Source organism: Anabrus simplex, chromosome 5, assembly GCF_040414725.1.
Source record: "Anabrus simplex isolate iqAnaSimp1 chromosome 5, ASM4041472v1, whole genome shotgun sequence".
NCBI lineage: Eukaryota > Metazoa > Arthropoda > Insecta > Orthoptera > Tettigoniidae > Anabrus > Anabrus simplex.
In genome coordinates this window covers 321,618,006-321,632,188 of record NC_090269.1, presented here as the reverse complement: position 1 = coordinate 321,632,188, position 14,183 = coordinate 321,618,006, and the positions used below count along the sequence as shown (strand labels likewise).

The 14,183-nt window shown below is 39.1% G+C and overlaps 1 protein-coding gene across 1 annotated transcript in view; it reads right to left on the bottom strand.

The window, feature by feature from the left end:
* ND-19 (NADH dehydrogenase [ubiquinone] 1 alpha subcomplex subunit 8) overlaps positions 1 to 4,728 on the bottom strand; it is a 62,742-nt gene extending 58,014 nt beyond the window's left edge. Inside the window, exon 1 of the mRNA XM_067147545.2 lies at positions 4,469 to 4,728. Within this exon, the coding sequence (XP_067003646.1) occupies positions 4,469 to 4,597 (129 nt within the window). The 5' untranslated portion in view covers positions 4,598 to 4,728. The remainder of the gene's footprint in view (positions 1 to 4,468) is intronic.
* Positions 4,729 to 14,183: the final 9,455 nt, after the last annotated feature.

Sequence of the window (14,183 nt, the reverse complement as noted above, 5' to 3'; positions counted from 1 at the left end):
GCCAAGTGAACATAGACGGAGAACAGTTAGAGAATGTAGAACAGTTTACATATCTGGGTAGCATTATTAATGGAAGTATGGTAAGGAAATCAACCCTGAAATTAATAACAGATTAAGTAAATGTACAACATTTTATCAACAAGTCTGAGAGCTTTTATGGGATGTAGTAATAATAATAATGTTATTTGCTTTACGTACCACTAACTACTTTTCGGTCTTCGGAGACGCCGAGGTGCCGGAATTTAGTCCCGCAAGAGTTCTTTTACGCACCAGTAAATCTACCGACACGAGGCTGACGTATTTGAGCACCTTCAAATACCACCGGACTGAGCCAGGATCGAACCTGCCACGTTGGAGTCAGAAGGCCAGCGCCTTAACCGTCTGAGCCACTCAGCCCGGCATTTTTTATGGGATGACAAAGTATCCAAGAAAACAAAATTAACATTATATAAACAGTATTTCATTCCAATTGTAACATACGGACTGAAACGCTAGTAACTAATAAGAGACAAGATAGTAAGATCCAAGCAGTAGAAATGAAATTTTTAAGAACATCGGTTAAAAAGACAAGAAGAGATAGAATTCAAAATATTAAAATCAGAGGAGTTAAATATATAGCAGAACCTTTAGTACAGAAGATACAGAAAGCAAGACTGAGATGGTTTGGACATGTAAAAAGAATGGGAAAGGAACAGGTAGGGAGAAGGGAACTGGAAAGAGAAGTTAAGGGAAAAAGGCCAGTTGGAAGACCAAGAAGAAGGTGGATGGATCAGATTTTGAAGGATATTAGAGAAGCTGGATTGGATGTGGCAGAAGTAATGGAGCAGGAAAAGTGGAAGGATAAAGGAGTGGAGTAGGCTTGTTAACCACACCCGGGTGACTGGAGTGGGACATTGATGATGATGATTTCTCTGAACTAAAGGCATGTCTGTTGACCATTCAAACAAAGAACTGGACAAATTTTCTTCAGCTTATCTCAGGTATTTCTGGGATCAAAGAAACTATCCAGGCTCATTTTGGTTTTGGACAGTTAAGGCCAGATACCCTTTCTGACCCCATGTGATTTTTTAAAATAAATCTCGACTCAGGATCAGAACCTCAGCCTTTTTATTCCTGTCACTCATTTTATTATCAACTCTCAAAATATCCTACATGGTAATTATTGCCTGTCAAAACCAACCTCCTTGTTACTCTCTTCCCATGTTTCACTTTGTGTCAATTGCTTTTTCTAAATCTACAATACCATACATAAATATAGCTGTATATTTGACATTGTTGGTATTTCTCAATTTTTTATACAGTACTGAGAATAAGGTCCTGACAACTTACTACTAGTCTAAAAATCGCAACTGCCAGGCTGAGTAGCTCGGATGTTGGCTTAGTCGGTGAAATTTGAAGGTGCTCAAATACACCAGTCTTGTGTCAGTGGATTTACTGGCATCTAAAAGAACTCCGCAGAGACAAAATCCCGGCACCTCAGCATCTCCGGAAATCATAAAAGTAGTTAGTAGGGCGTACAGTAAAACCAATAGCATTATTTATAAAAGCCACTTTTTTCCCCTTATTGACCACTAGGGACTGGAATGGTGTGCACTAAGCCTCAGAACTAAGTTTAAAATTCCATTTTAGACCACCTTAGCTGCAGTTTCCCTCCACTCCAACTCCAGAGTGATGCTGAGATGGTAATGGTGTCAAATCAAAATGCCAGCACAAGGTAAGTTAGCTCTGAGCCCATACAATTATATGATACCCAGTAGGCAACCCTGGCCCCAACTGATTGCAAATACACAAGAATAAAGTTATAGAGTTTCAAAGAGACTTAATACACAATATATACCTGTCTATTACATCTTCACCTTAACAATTCTCTAACAGTGATCTTAATCATCTTTCCTCCAAAGTCTGTAAAGCCACAAAAGCTATTTGTACCGGTAACAACTTCTATTTACTTGCTTGAAGACTGATGTGTGGATAATGTCTCCATCTGTTGCCATCTTACCAAAACATAACTTAATGCTAATAGTTTTACTTCATACATATGCAGCTTCCAATGGACTTCTCACCAGGAAAGTAGTCTGGCAAATTTCATCCCACTTTTCAGCTTGAGGACACCATATAATGTTCTCTCCACTTACTGCGATACTGTATTAACACGTTTCCTGTCAATGAGCAGGTTTTAAAACTGCGCGCCTTCATAAGTCCAGTGATTACCTTGCATAGGCTACAACTAGGGTCTGAAACTAGGTTCACCGAGCTCGATAGCTGCAGTCGCTTAACACGTTGGGTGCCACGTGGCGGCACACCGTTCTTGAAATCAGAGTTGGCGTGACGCCATATGGCGGCACACCGTTCTTGAAATCAGAGTTGGCGTGACGCCATATGGCGGCACAGTTGAGTTTCAGCCGATGCGCCGTAGATAATCAGCTGTGACATCTATTGCGTGTAAAATTGGAACTACGTGAAGGGCGAACTTCAGGGTCTATTCCAGCTATGTATTTTTACTGTATGCCACCATGTGGCGCCACAGTATTCTTCCGAAGCCACTGACTGGCCAGTGGTCATTGTCACAGGTGAAAGCGCGCCAGGCTTTGTTTATTCCACGTTTACGTACGTATTATCACTCAGTTTATATAGTTGTGCAAAAATATTAAAAAATGGAAGATATTGGTAATAATCTTACGAGGGAACACATACATGTGTTACACTCGGATTCGGTTGAAATTTGGTAGGAATATTCGTGGGAGGCAGTGGAATGCCAAGGTGAAAACTGCATGTACCCAGCGCAAGTTTAAACCCAAAATTGAGCAAATAAAGTCATAAAATTAAAAGTGCCGCGGGAGTATCGGGGTGTGGCGGAGAGGTAGGGAGGAGCGAAGCAGCGGACGTGAACCAACCGGGCTGCGTCGAGCTGCGCCAGTAGCCAGGTAGCGTGTAGTTAGCGCGTTCCCCTTAACTTCCCGATCAGATGTGCAAAACGTAAATATGAGAACAGCACATGAAACAAGTGTACAAAAGGACGATGTTTGAACAACGATGCCAATAAGGTTTGAAAAATTACAACGAGTAACAAGAACTCGGGCATGCCGAGACGCATATTTTCATTGTTTAGAGTTATCAGAAAACTGTTCACAACAATATGTAATGTAATATAAGTACTTGTTTTGCATTTTACTAGGTTTTCATAAATATTGCGTTAATTTGAATTAGGAAATAAATATCCCGTATTGGAAATTCGTATTGAACATTCCATGTCAAAAAATTCTGTGACACCATATGGCGTCACGCTATATTTTATCTTTCCTAAAAATTGATGTGACACCATATAGCGTCACGGATGACCATGGTATGGTGAGATAAAATTTACTTAGTACATCATATAAATACATCCCAAGATTATATAAACAGTCTACAACGCGTACAATTGCTTTGGCACCAGCGGAATGCAATTCAAAAACATGCCTGGCACCAGTGGAATAGTGTGCTACAATCGGCTCGGCACTCAACGTGTGAAGTGCGGCCAGTATCCAGTAATCGGGAGATAGTGGGTTCGAGCCCCACTGTCGGCAGCCCTGAAGATGGTTTTCCGTGGTTTCCAATTTTCACACCAGGCAAATGCCGGGGCTGTACCTTGATTAAGACCACGGCCGCTTCTTTCCAATTCCTAGCCCTTTCCTATCCTATCGTCGCCATAAGACCTATCTGTGTCGGTGCGACGTAAAGCAAAAAAAGAAAAAGAAACTAGGTTCTTTCAGTTGCTACATTACTGTAGAGTAAAAATTACTGCCTAATTTCCAAATTCTTCATTGAAAAGCACGCCAAGAAAATGATATAGCTTTTGTTTTGATTTTCCAACGTCTTTTTCATTAATTATACCTAACAGGCACAGTGAAGATGAAGCCAGTGACAGGCAGAAAATTAATTCATTTACAAACTAAATGCCAATATGAATAAAAGGCCATAAAGAAAACGTAGGTATGACATGAAAAAAGACCTCTGCCGAAGACCAATCAATCAATCATTGATCTGCATACAGTAATAATGCAAAATGATATCTAAAGTTACGCCGATTATAATAGGCTCAAATCATTAAATTCAACATACAGGTGCAAGGGACTGAATAACCAGATGATTGTAGAACAATCTCTTCAGCAACTTTTACCAAATACAGTCAAGGATCACTTCTTGGCAACTATTCCAATAAAATGATCATTGCCAAATATTTTACGCGTTGTTCGTATTTTAAATTTAAAAAATAGAGGTCAACACCCATAGCCGTGCAATTTGTATTTAATACCACGCACTCTTCGACCTTTGGATACGTACCAAGCGCAGCTTGTTCAGTATACCCTAACCTTGTACAAGCTTCCGCATAATGATACATAGTCTAAAACTCCGCCACCTACTTAAATTATATCCTACTAATACACGTAATTAAATTAATGCAACAGTAAGTGAAGATATATCTTACATTATTCTGGTTTTCGCAATATTTTCCAACATGGAAAGCTCCAGCGCGTAGCGCTGCTCCAGTTATGTTCAATTCTTCTACTGTTAAGTCTTCGTCCGGGGGCAAAGATATATCTGCAGTCACTACCATATTAATTATTATTAACGACAAGGTTTAAATAACTTATTTTACGTGCTTTCAACCTAATAAAGATCACTCAACTCCGTGCATTTGGTAGTGAATGCAAATGTTAAGATAATACAGGCATAACAACATAAGAATAATGAATTCTTTAGGACAGTGCCAAAGAGAATAAGTAGGACAGTGCTGCCAGATACATGCTGGGCAACGTTATGCCTTGGTCGCAGGCAGTGACTGAAACACTACCGATAGATGTCTCACGTGTAGTACCCGGTATGCGCTTTTCGATCGTCATTTGTTTATATGTGTTTTTAATGGAAGTTACCTAGTTAAATGCTGAAGTTAAAAATTTAATATATCGTTACGACAACAAAGACGGCAAGAAAATTGTGATGCCTGACTATTGCTGTGTCCCAATACCCCCAAAATCAAGGTCGACCGAATTCATACCATCAATTTTCTAAGCAAGATGCTTTCCGTAAAAAGTGGTTGCATGCGATTCGTAGGCAGGACCTACGTAATAAAAATATGACTCCTAATATCAAAGTCTGCTCGAAACATTTTACAGTTGAAGATTATGTCATTACTGAAACTGGTAAGTAAGCCAATTAGTACTAATTACGAAATAATTTTATAATAAGGTAGTACATTCTGAAAAGTTAATATGACCTATTTCAATAATTTTAAGCGAAAGACGAAGACTTTAAGAGAACGCTGTACCTTCGATATTTGCATGGAGTGGCACAGGCAGTGGCGAAGCTATTAGTTAATTAATGGGTAGGCAGGAAATCTTACCTTAAAGTTTCCTGTAGAGTAGTTCCAAACGTCGAGTTGTCTTGGTTGCAAAATGGTCAACCACACGGTCCTTCAATACTTGATCACTCATCAATTTCTGCACAAGCATTTTCTCGATAGAAATCTTTCATTGTTCATTGAAATACCCAAGTATGTTTTTATCCTGTTCAGAGTGCTCATACTCCCTTCATAGGGAGGCGTGGTCACAGGAAATGTTAATATTAAAGGAATCCATTTTGACACTTCCACATACACTGGTTAGAGGTCATCGAGGATAATATAATGTAAAAGTTTTAGGGGACAAATGTTTGTCTATATCGGAATAAATGTTAATAAATTCACTTTCCAGTCTTTCCCTATCAAAAACGCGATAACTGAACAGTCTTATGTTCTGTTTAATAGCAGGGAAGCTCTCTTTGTAAACTATGAACTGAGTTGGATCCAACAACTCAAACTGGATGCTTTCAAAATCGCCAAACCTTATTTCCATTTGCATAATTAAGGTGTCAAAAACTTAATATGTAAACATTTTGAGCTTTAGGAATGTCCTGTCATCTACACTTATCTCGTTATTTATTTTGCGACCTTTTACAACGCAAAATGATACTGTATTTTCTGATCGCAGGACCTTGAGGATACCAGTGGTTTTTCTAATTTCAGTATTGCACAGAATTACATCAGATGTGTTTTTATGTTGTGGTAGAGCAACGAGATGGTCTCTATAAAAAAAATCTCTATAGAGATAGAGCAAATAAATTAATTGGGTCTTCTTGTGTATGGCAAGCAACCCAACAGCTCAACTGTACGACTCACTGTCCCAATCCTCATCATTCTCTGCAATGTCTTCAAAAACCTGTCGTAGATCATCATAGTGTGAAAATATTGTGTGGACTGCTCTCGAATGAAGGCTCCAATGGGTAGCGCATGCTTTTGGAAGTCTGAATCCTTTGGATTCTAGAAGATGAGCTCTTTGAGGATATACTAAAAATGAATGAAACGCTGTCAGATTATGAAAGAAGAGCCTGACTGATATTGTCTCGTTTTACACAACTAACAGTCCATATCTGAATTGTCACAAATACAGCCAATAATGCATTGATTACCTTCTAATTCAAAAGAAAAACACACACTTAACAATAGGGTACTTCATTGTCACCTTCGCGCGGGGAGTTACTACACTCTCCAATAGCAAGGAGGCTTGCCTCTCTGGGGTCTAGACCTTGAGGAGGGAGGAGTGCGGGCGGTAAACCAACCCTTCCTCCACCACCCCGCGCCATTCACAAGCTGACGGAAGGGAAATAAAACAAAAAATTCTGGGTGAGACAAGTTACAGACTGCCTCTCTGTCAGAACAAGTAGTCTGCTGTCGCCATCTAACGGGGCGATCGCGAAGCACATCATCTGCTTCCATCATGTAGCACATATCAAAAACAGTTCATTGTTGATTTAACACAGTAACAACAGCAGATGCATTTGTTACGATATTTATGTTTAATCGTATTTCTTAGGGTAGGCATTGCCTCAAATGACTCCAAGTAGTTTCGCCACTGGGAACAGCTACCTTGGAAATAGATATAGAAGTGGGAAAACAGCCATAACACCGTGTGCGGTACGGTACCCCGAATCACACAGTGACCTATAATTTGACACTGAAGCACCATCAATTTCAGACTTCCTGAACAGGAAATAACTCATTACTTCTAAATTTGAAATGTTTTTACCGGTATTTGTCTTATGGTCCGAAACAAGATCCTGAAACTCGTGCGCTACACGGAAATTAAGTTCAGTTGTACTGGATGTAGCCCCAGTATTGCTGCCATACCAATGTCGGGCCTTATGTACGCCTATAACCGACAAAGGAAAGAAAAAATACCGTATTAGGAATGTTTTCAAAATGCTATTTTTACTTTAATAATTCAATCTTAACAAAAACGCTAAAAGAAGGAGTTGCTGCATTTATTCCTTACTGGTACCTTTCAATCAACTCTTGCATTTTTCCGGATATTTTTTCGCCCCTTTTCTTCAATTCTGCTTCCAAATCCGCAATCGTCATTGCACCTATACCATTTCCCGTCTTGTTGAAAACATTGGCAGAATATGAAAACTCCATTTTAATGCATTTAAAGCAAAAGTTTCGTTTCGATCGCAGATGTAGGAATACTTCACGTAAGTCTCATGTAAAACAATCGAGCAGCGGAAAGCGCATACCGGGTATTACCATTACGCTGCCTAGCGGACAAGCTTTGCGTGATATATCCCTATTATGTAATAATTCCCTTACATGCTACCAAAAATCCTGTTCTCAATATTTCGGAAATCATGGACAGGTATTGATAATAAGTTTCACGCGCGAAACCAAAATTCAAGGAGAGATTCTTCTTGTCACAAATTAATAACTAAGCAAGATAGGAACTTCGGGATTGTTTTAAAAATTTCCATATCTGAAGACCATTTGCCTCGCTTTGACCCTGCATGCAAATTCAATAGGAAAGACGCTGGCCAGCGACTGACTTTTTCGTGCCTACACATAAAATTCCCTGAACATGACTGAAAATAAACGCATATACTGCATTTTGTTATAATTTAAATTTAAAAATAAACTTATCTACATCGAGCTGAAATGTTTCTTTACAAGCAGTGAAAAAATTAGGAAAATAATGAATATAAAATAGGAGTTATGGCATGATAAGTTCTATGCAATGAAGATTTTGCATTTGGCGAAACTTTCCATTATATTACCATATTCACACTAAATAATTTTTTAACATTTTTTGTTAACGGCGTCAAATGCGCCTTGAAATTCTGTACATAACACGATATTCACCCATTTTAACCGATAACATTCTGATTCACGTATATTTGGCAAACCCGCTGCATTAGAGTAGGACAGCGCTACCCGCAAAACATGGGAGAAGGAAAGAGACGGAATTATCCCATTAATGCTGTACTGTAATTTAAGGTTGGAACGCTCTTTTTTATAGAATAAGAGTTGCATCTAAATTTTGAGAAAATTTACAATACTAGAAACACAGAATGAACTGTACAAATGAATAGATGGTTATTATTTACGTGAACACTGACTTACAAACTACTTTTGAATAGGACGTAATTATATAAACAATACATATATACATGCAATGATAGATGAGCTGAGTATGAATAACAAGGTACATTGAATATGAAGAATGTGAGATGACAGACAGTACAACTGAGAGGTCAACTGTGAGGAGATCCAACAGGTTGTCTGAGCATATAACTGTTATTCACTGATGACCATTGCTGGGAGGGTGTACTTGAGGGGGAGGGGATTTGGGATAAAATTTATCCCAGTGCAGCCTGTTCCTGTGGAGGTGCCGGTCTGTGGGTTCGGTGAGGATGCTGTGATATTGAAGTGGGGATAGAGTATATAGGGGGATCGTAGGGTCGATTGTAGGAACTGGAATGCGACAAGGTTGTTGGGATCTAGGGCCTGGTCGAAGAATCTCTGGAAGAGAAGGGAGACATGGGTGTCAAGTTTGGGGAGCGGGAAGATATCGTGTAGGTCCTTGGTATGGAATAAGGGAGGGAGTCAGAGGGCAGTGCGGACTGTTTGGCGTTCCATAGACAGGAGGGGACGATATAGGATGGGCTTGGCGTGGGCCACAGCTGCTCAGGCGGGTGACCATAGGTGATGGCTGAGCGGATAAAGGTTTTGTAGGTGAGGAGAAGTAGTTTGGAGTTAAGACCCCAATTGGTGCCGGCAAGCCGACGTACCAGATGAGATCGTTTGGAGGATTTGGTTTGTAGGTTCTGGAAATGGGGGCGGAATGTGAGGTGCTGGTCTATGGTAACGCCAAGGTATTTGAGGTAAGATTGAAGGCGGATGGGGGTGTCATCAATGGTGAGTCGGAGTCTGGCAGGATTGCGGGTGATGGAGAAGCGCCGTTTGGGAGATCGGATTAGGTTGGATTAGGTTTTGGAGGGATTGAGGCGGAGGTACCTTTGGTCCAGGAAGGGTTGCAGGTTTTTATTGATGCTCTGGACGGAAGGGAGTGGGGGCAAGGATGGCGGTGTCATCGGCGAATTGAAGTTTTTTTGGATGTATGGTGATGGTTGGGGAATGTCGGTCACGAAAATAATAAAGAATAGTGGGGAGAGAGTGAAAAACCTTGCGGTACACCTAGGAACATGGGGAAGGGTGGCTAGAGGTGGCCATTGAATGATATAGAGGTTGTACGGTTATTAAGGTAGGCAGCGAGGAATCGGATGTGGGAGGCTGGGAGCGTGAAGTAGTGGAGCTTGAAAATAAGGGCAGGATACCAGACGGAGTCGAATGCCTGGTTAAAGTCGAAGGTGATTAGGCGGCTGGGCTAGGTTGAAGTTGTTACTTATGGATTGGATGAGGCGAAGGAGTTGGTTAGTAGTAGATAGTCCTGGGGGGAATCCACATTGTGATGGAGGTAGTAAGTTAAGTGACTTGAGGTAGAGGTGCAATCAGCATATGAGCATTTTATCTAGGATATTGGCAAGGATTGTGATGAGACAGATGGGGCGGTAGGAGTCTAGGTTGAATCGGTCTTTTCCGGGTTTGGGGAAAAGGAGCATGGTGGATCTCTTCCAGGAAGTCGGATAGAAACCGGAAGTGAGTATGAATGTATAAGGGGATGCTAGGAGCGTGAGGAGTTCGATAGGGACTTGCCGTATATGGCGGTACCGGATTTGGATAGGACCTGGAGCGGTGTCGTGGGTTATTATTGTAAATGAAATTAATTTCTTTTGAAAGTGCTTGTGACATGAAATTGAGTGGAAATGAGATCGTATATAAGATTTTGAGGGCTTGATAGTAAAATGTGGTGATATTTATTAATTTATTCAAAATTGAGAATACAACGGAATAATAAGGTGAATGATCAATGATGGCATAATAATATACGTCAGGTTGAAATGAATTGATGTGTTTAAGGTAATGTAGAATGTTTTATTAGATGAATGATGTGAAGTGATGGTTTTATATGCGAGTAATGGTAAGAGATTATGATGAATAATGTCGGTGATATTTATTGTTTCATCGCAAGTAAAGTTTTAGTTTATTTTAGCGATGATATTGTTTCAATTTGCGTATTTTTGAGATGATGGATGATTACAATTTGTTTTCAGTCGACCGTTGATACATGAATAAGCCACATATAGCGTAGAATACGATCTCAGTAACAAATATTAGAATCACATCTTTCATCTTATTAACTATTGTGCGAAATGTTGTATTGTATTGTATTGTATTGTATTGTATTGTATTTTATTTCGTCCAACTGATCATACAGTGATATGGGACACGTCAATAATCATATTTACAGTAACAAAGGATAAAACAGTAATATACATGCCATGATAAATAAAGAGAAATATACAATGTGGTAAAGAGGCACAGATTTTAAAAAAATAAAACAAAAGTGATACATAAGTTAATTTTCAAGAGCTAAGTATTCTTCAATAGAATAAAAACAATGGTTAGAAACAAATTTGAATAATTCTTTCTTAAATTTTGAACATGGTTTTATCTGCTTAATGCAGTCTGGTAATTTATTAAATAAATGTACTCCTGCATAACTCAAACTTGATTCATATAGCTTAGTTTTGTGTGGTTCTATGTGCAGACTGTGTTTATTTCTAGTATTATACCTATGTACATCAGAATTTATGGTGTAGCTGTTTACATTCTCCTTCATATATACAAGTGTATGGAAGATATAAAGGCTAGGCAATGGTAAAATAAAATAAAGTTTAAAGTATTTCTTGCAGCTTGTCCTCCTGCCGACACCGGCCATTCCTCTAATTATTTTCTTTTGTAACTTAAAGATGACTTTGCTATATCGTGAATTCCCCCAGTAAATGATTCCATAGGTTAGTATGGGATGGACATATGCAAAATACATGTTCCTACAATATATTTCGCCTTCATCAAACACTTGCTAATTCCATCACAGTGCAACGATTTCGCTTCATTGTAACTGTTCATGTTCAATTATGGACAACAGGTTATTCATGAGAAAATGTTTTCATAAACCATAAAAGTATTCAACATGTATTGCACTTTTCTAACATTCTTTCAAGATTCTTAGCGCTTTCTTCTTTTAGAGAAAGATAATCCATTTCGTTACTATATCCTTCATAAAAACATGATCAAAATATAATGCCTAAAAATTACTCAAATTGTTCTCTTAGTTGTAAGTCTTAATTAATTTAAGTGCTTATCTATGTCATAATATGGTACTATTATCTATATCTGATAGTCATTCAACCAGATCATGCTGTTTTCTGGTGATCTAGCTTGTACGAAGACTCTATCGATTATTAACAATCTTCAATTGTGAGAAAAATTACCAGTGATATTGGGTAATGCAGTAAAATAAGCTTCCTAGCTTTGCTAACCTGACTAAGAATTCTTGTGATTAGAAGAAACACATGAAAATAGTCTATTTCTACGTTATCCCTCTTATTAGGAATTATTCGATGATCTACCAACTGAATATCAACACAAGAACGTTTTCGCCGCCATGTACCATTCCAGCAACACTCTCCAATATCATTTCATTTCATCCGTCATTCATTAATCATTGCTCCAGAGGAGTGTGACAGGCTTCGGCAGCCTGCACAATTCCTATCCTCGCCGCTAGATGGGGCTTCATTCATTCCATCCCTGACCCGGTCGAATGACTGGAAACAGGCTGTGGATTTTCATTTTCATTATTATTATTATTATTATTATTATTATTATTATTATTATTATTATTATTATTATTATTATTATTGTACCGGGCGGTACACCTCCACGCCGCTAATTTAAAATGTGCGCCAGTTGAAACTCCTCTGCTGGAGGAAGTCTGAACTTTATCTACGGTATTAATTTTCTACTTTCTCAGAAGATGTCACTACCTGGAAATTTTGGAGTTTTTGAACTGTGTCATTTTCGACGTATTTTTGTTTTGCTTGTAGTAAGAAGTGTGAACTTTCTCTTCTAGAGGACACTACTGAAGATCAACAATAGTGCACCCTAGTGCGGAGTGAAAGACTGTTTTTTTTGGAGAAAATTTAATTTCAAAAGTTTGTTCTTTGCTAAATTTCTTTCAGTCATTGTTTAAGTTGGCAATATTAACCCTTTCTTTCCCCTTGTTTTGAATTTAGCCAATCCCGAATTTCTTAAATTAATTTTCCACCAATAATGTGTTTCTTCTTCATCTTGTGTAGGGGTTTTCGTTATCCACCAATAAAGAGATTGTGGGCGGGTGTTTTCCTTCCTGAAACGCCTCGAACTTTCCGCGAGAGTATATAAACTGCTGATTTTAGGGTCTCTGCGCCACTTCTGTTCCATCTTTCAGTGTGTAAAGTACATAGCAGGGGGCGGGAAGCGCCTCTTTCTTCGGCAGCAGTCAACAACAAGGTAATGGCCGATTAATAACTTCTTTCTTTGCTAGCTCAGCAGTTTAACTCTCGGGGCGGGTCCGAAGTTTTTCCATAATGTAACCTTCCTTAAAATATATCTATTCTATCTTTGAACTGCATATCGGGATAGAGAGTGCTTAACCCTCTCGAGCTCCCAATCATATTGTTTTGAGGTGAACTTATTTTTCTCAAGCTATTCTTCGTTAACGTAAAGCAAATTGTTCTTTTCTAAAGTCACCTCTGTAGTATGGGATTAGCCCTTGCATTAGTGGCCTAGAGCCAGATTAGGTTTTAAAAACAAATGCATTAGGAGTGCTGATCGCCTCCTCTCTAATTGTTATTTTAGAGGTCATGTAATTAACCTTCTTCTCATTTAATAGACCTCAGTAGGTTGGGTATTTTACCCCTGTGTATATGTCCTTGGAGGACAGCTTGAAGGTGGAATTAGGTGTGGCCTTTGACAGGCCTGAATTTTGAGAGCAAGTTGCTATTTTCCCGAAAATTTTGTTTTCTGCGCGCCTCAAGGAGGCCTTTCTGTGTATTTTGGAGCAAGTGCTCCTAGGCATGAATGGGGTTTTCTGCCTCTCTGTTGAAACTTGTGTTTGGGGTAAAACTGGGCTAATTGCTCAAGAAGTGTGAGGCTGGGGCTCGAAGCCCAAATCCTGTAAATATTGTAATTGTATTTTTATTGCCTTGCTACTCTGTACCTGCCATGATTGTTATTTCCTTATTTGGAAAAGAAAATATAACCTTGTTAATTTTACATGCACTATAATTTCGTAGCTTGAGACCCGTTCACACCCGCACCTTCTTTCACGCATAACTACCACAAAAACACGGTAACAAGTGGTAGCAGAGCGTGGTTTAATGGGTCTCAATTTAGCCCCTTTTGACGGCTAAACATTGCTTTGATTCAAACTCTAACAATTTTCTCAGTTGCTGGAATTTTCTGATTTTTTCAAAATTGTTCTGTCATCATGCCCGGCCCTCGCGATGTTCTCCATCTTAACTATTTGCGCAAGGAGGAGTTGATCTATGAGTTAACTATCAGAAATGTGCAATCTGGAGGCACGGTTGCGATAGACACCAACAAGCTTAGAGAGTCCCTTGATTTGCCCATTTCCATCCCCAATTTGGGAGAGAAAGAAATTGACGACTCTCTTTCCACGATCACCGAGAATACTACTGGGCTAGCATCGGTAGTTAGTTTTTTTGACGAAAATGATCCTTCTCCTAATCAAATTAAGCGTGTGCAAGCCAGGCTATATCATTTTTCAAATAGAGTTAACGATCTGTTGTCTCTGAAGTTGAATGACGTTCAGAGAAAGGAAGCTAGTACGTTGCTTGAAAGTATTTCTGAATTATCTAGCAAGGTCACTCAA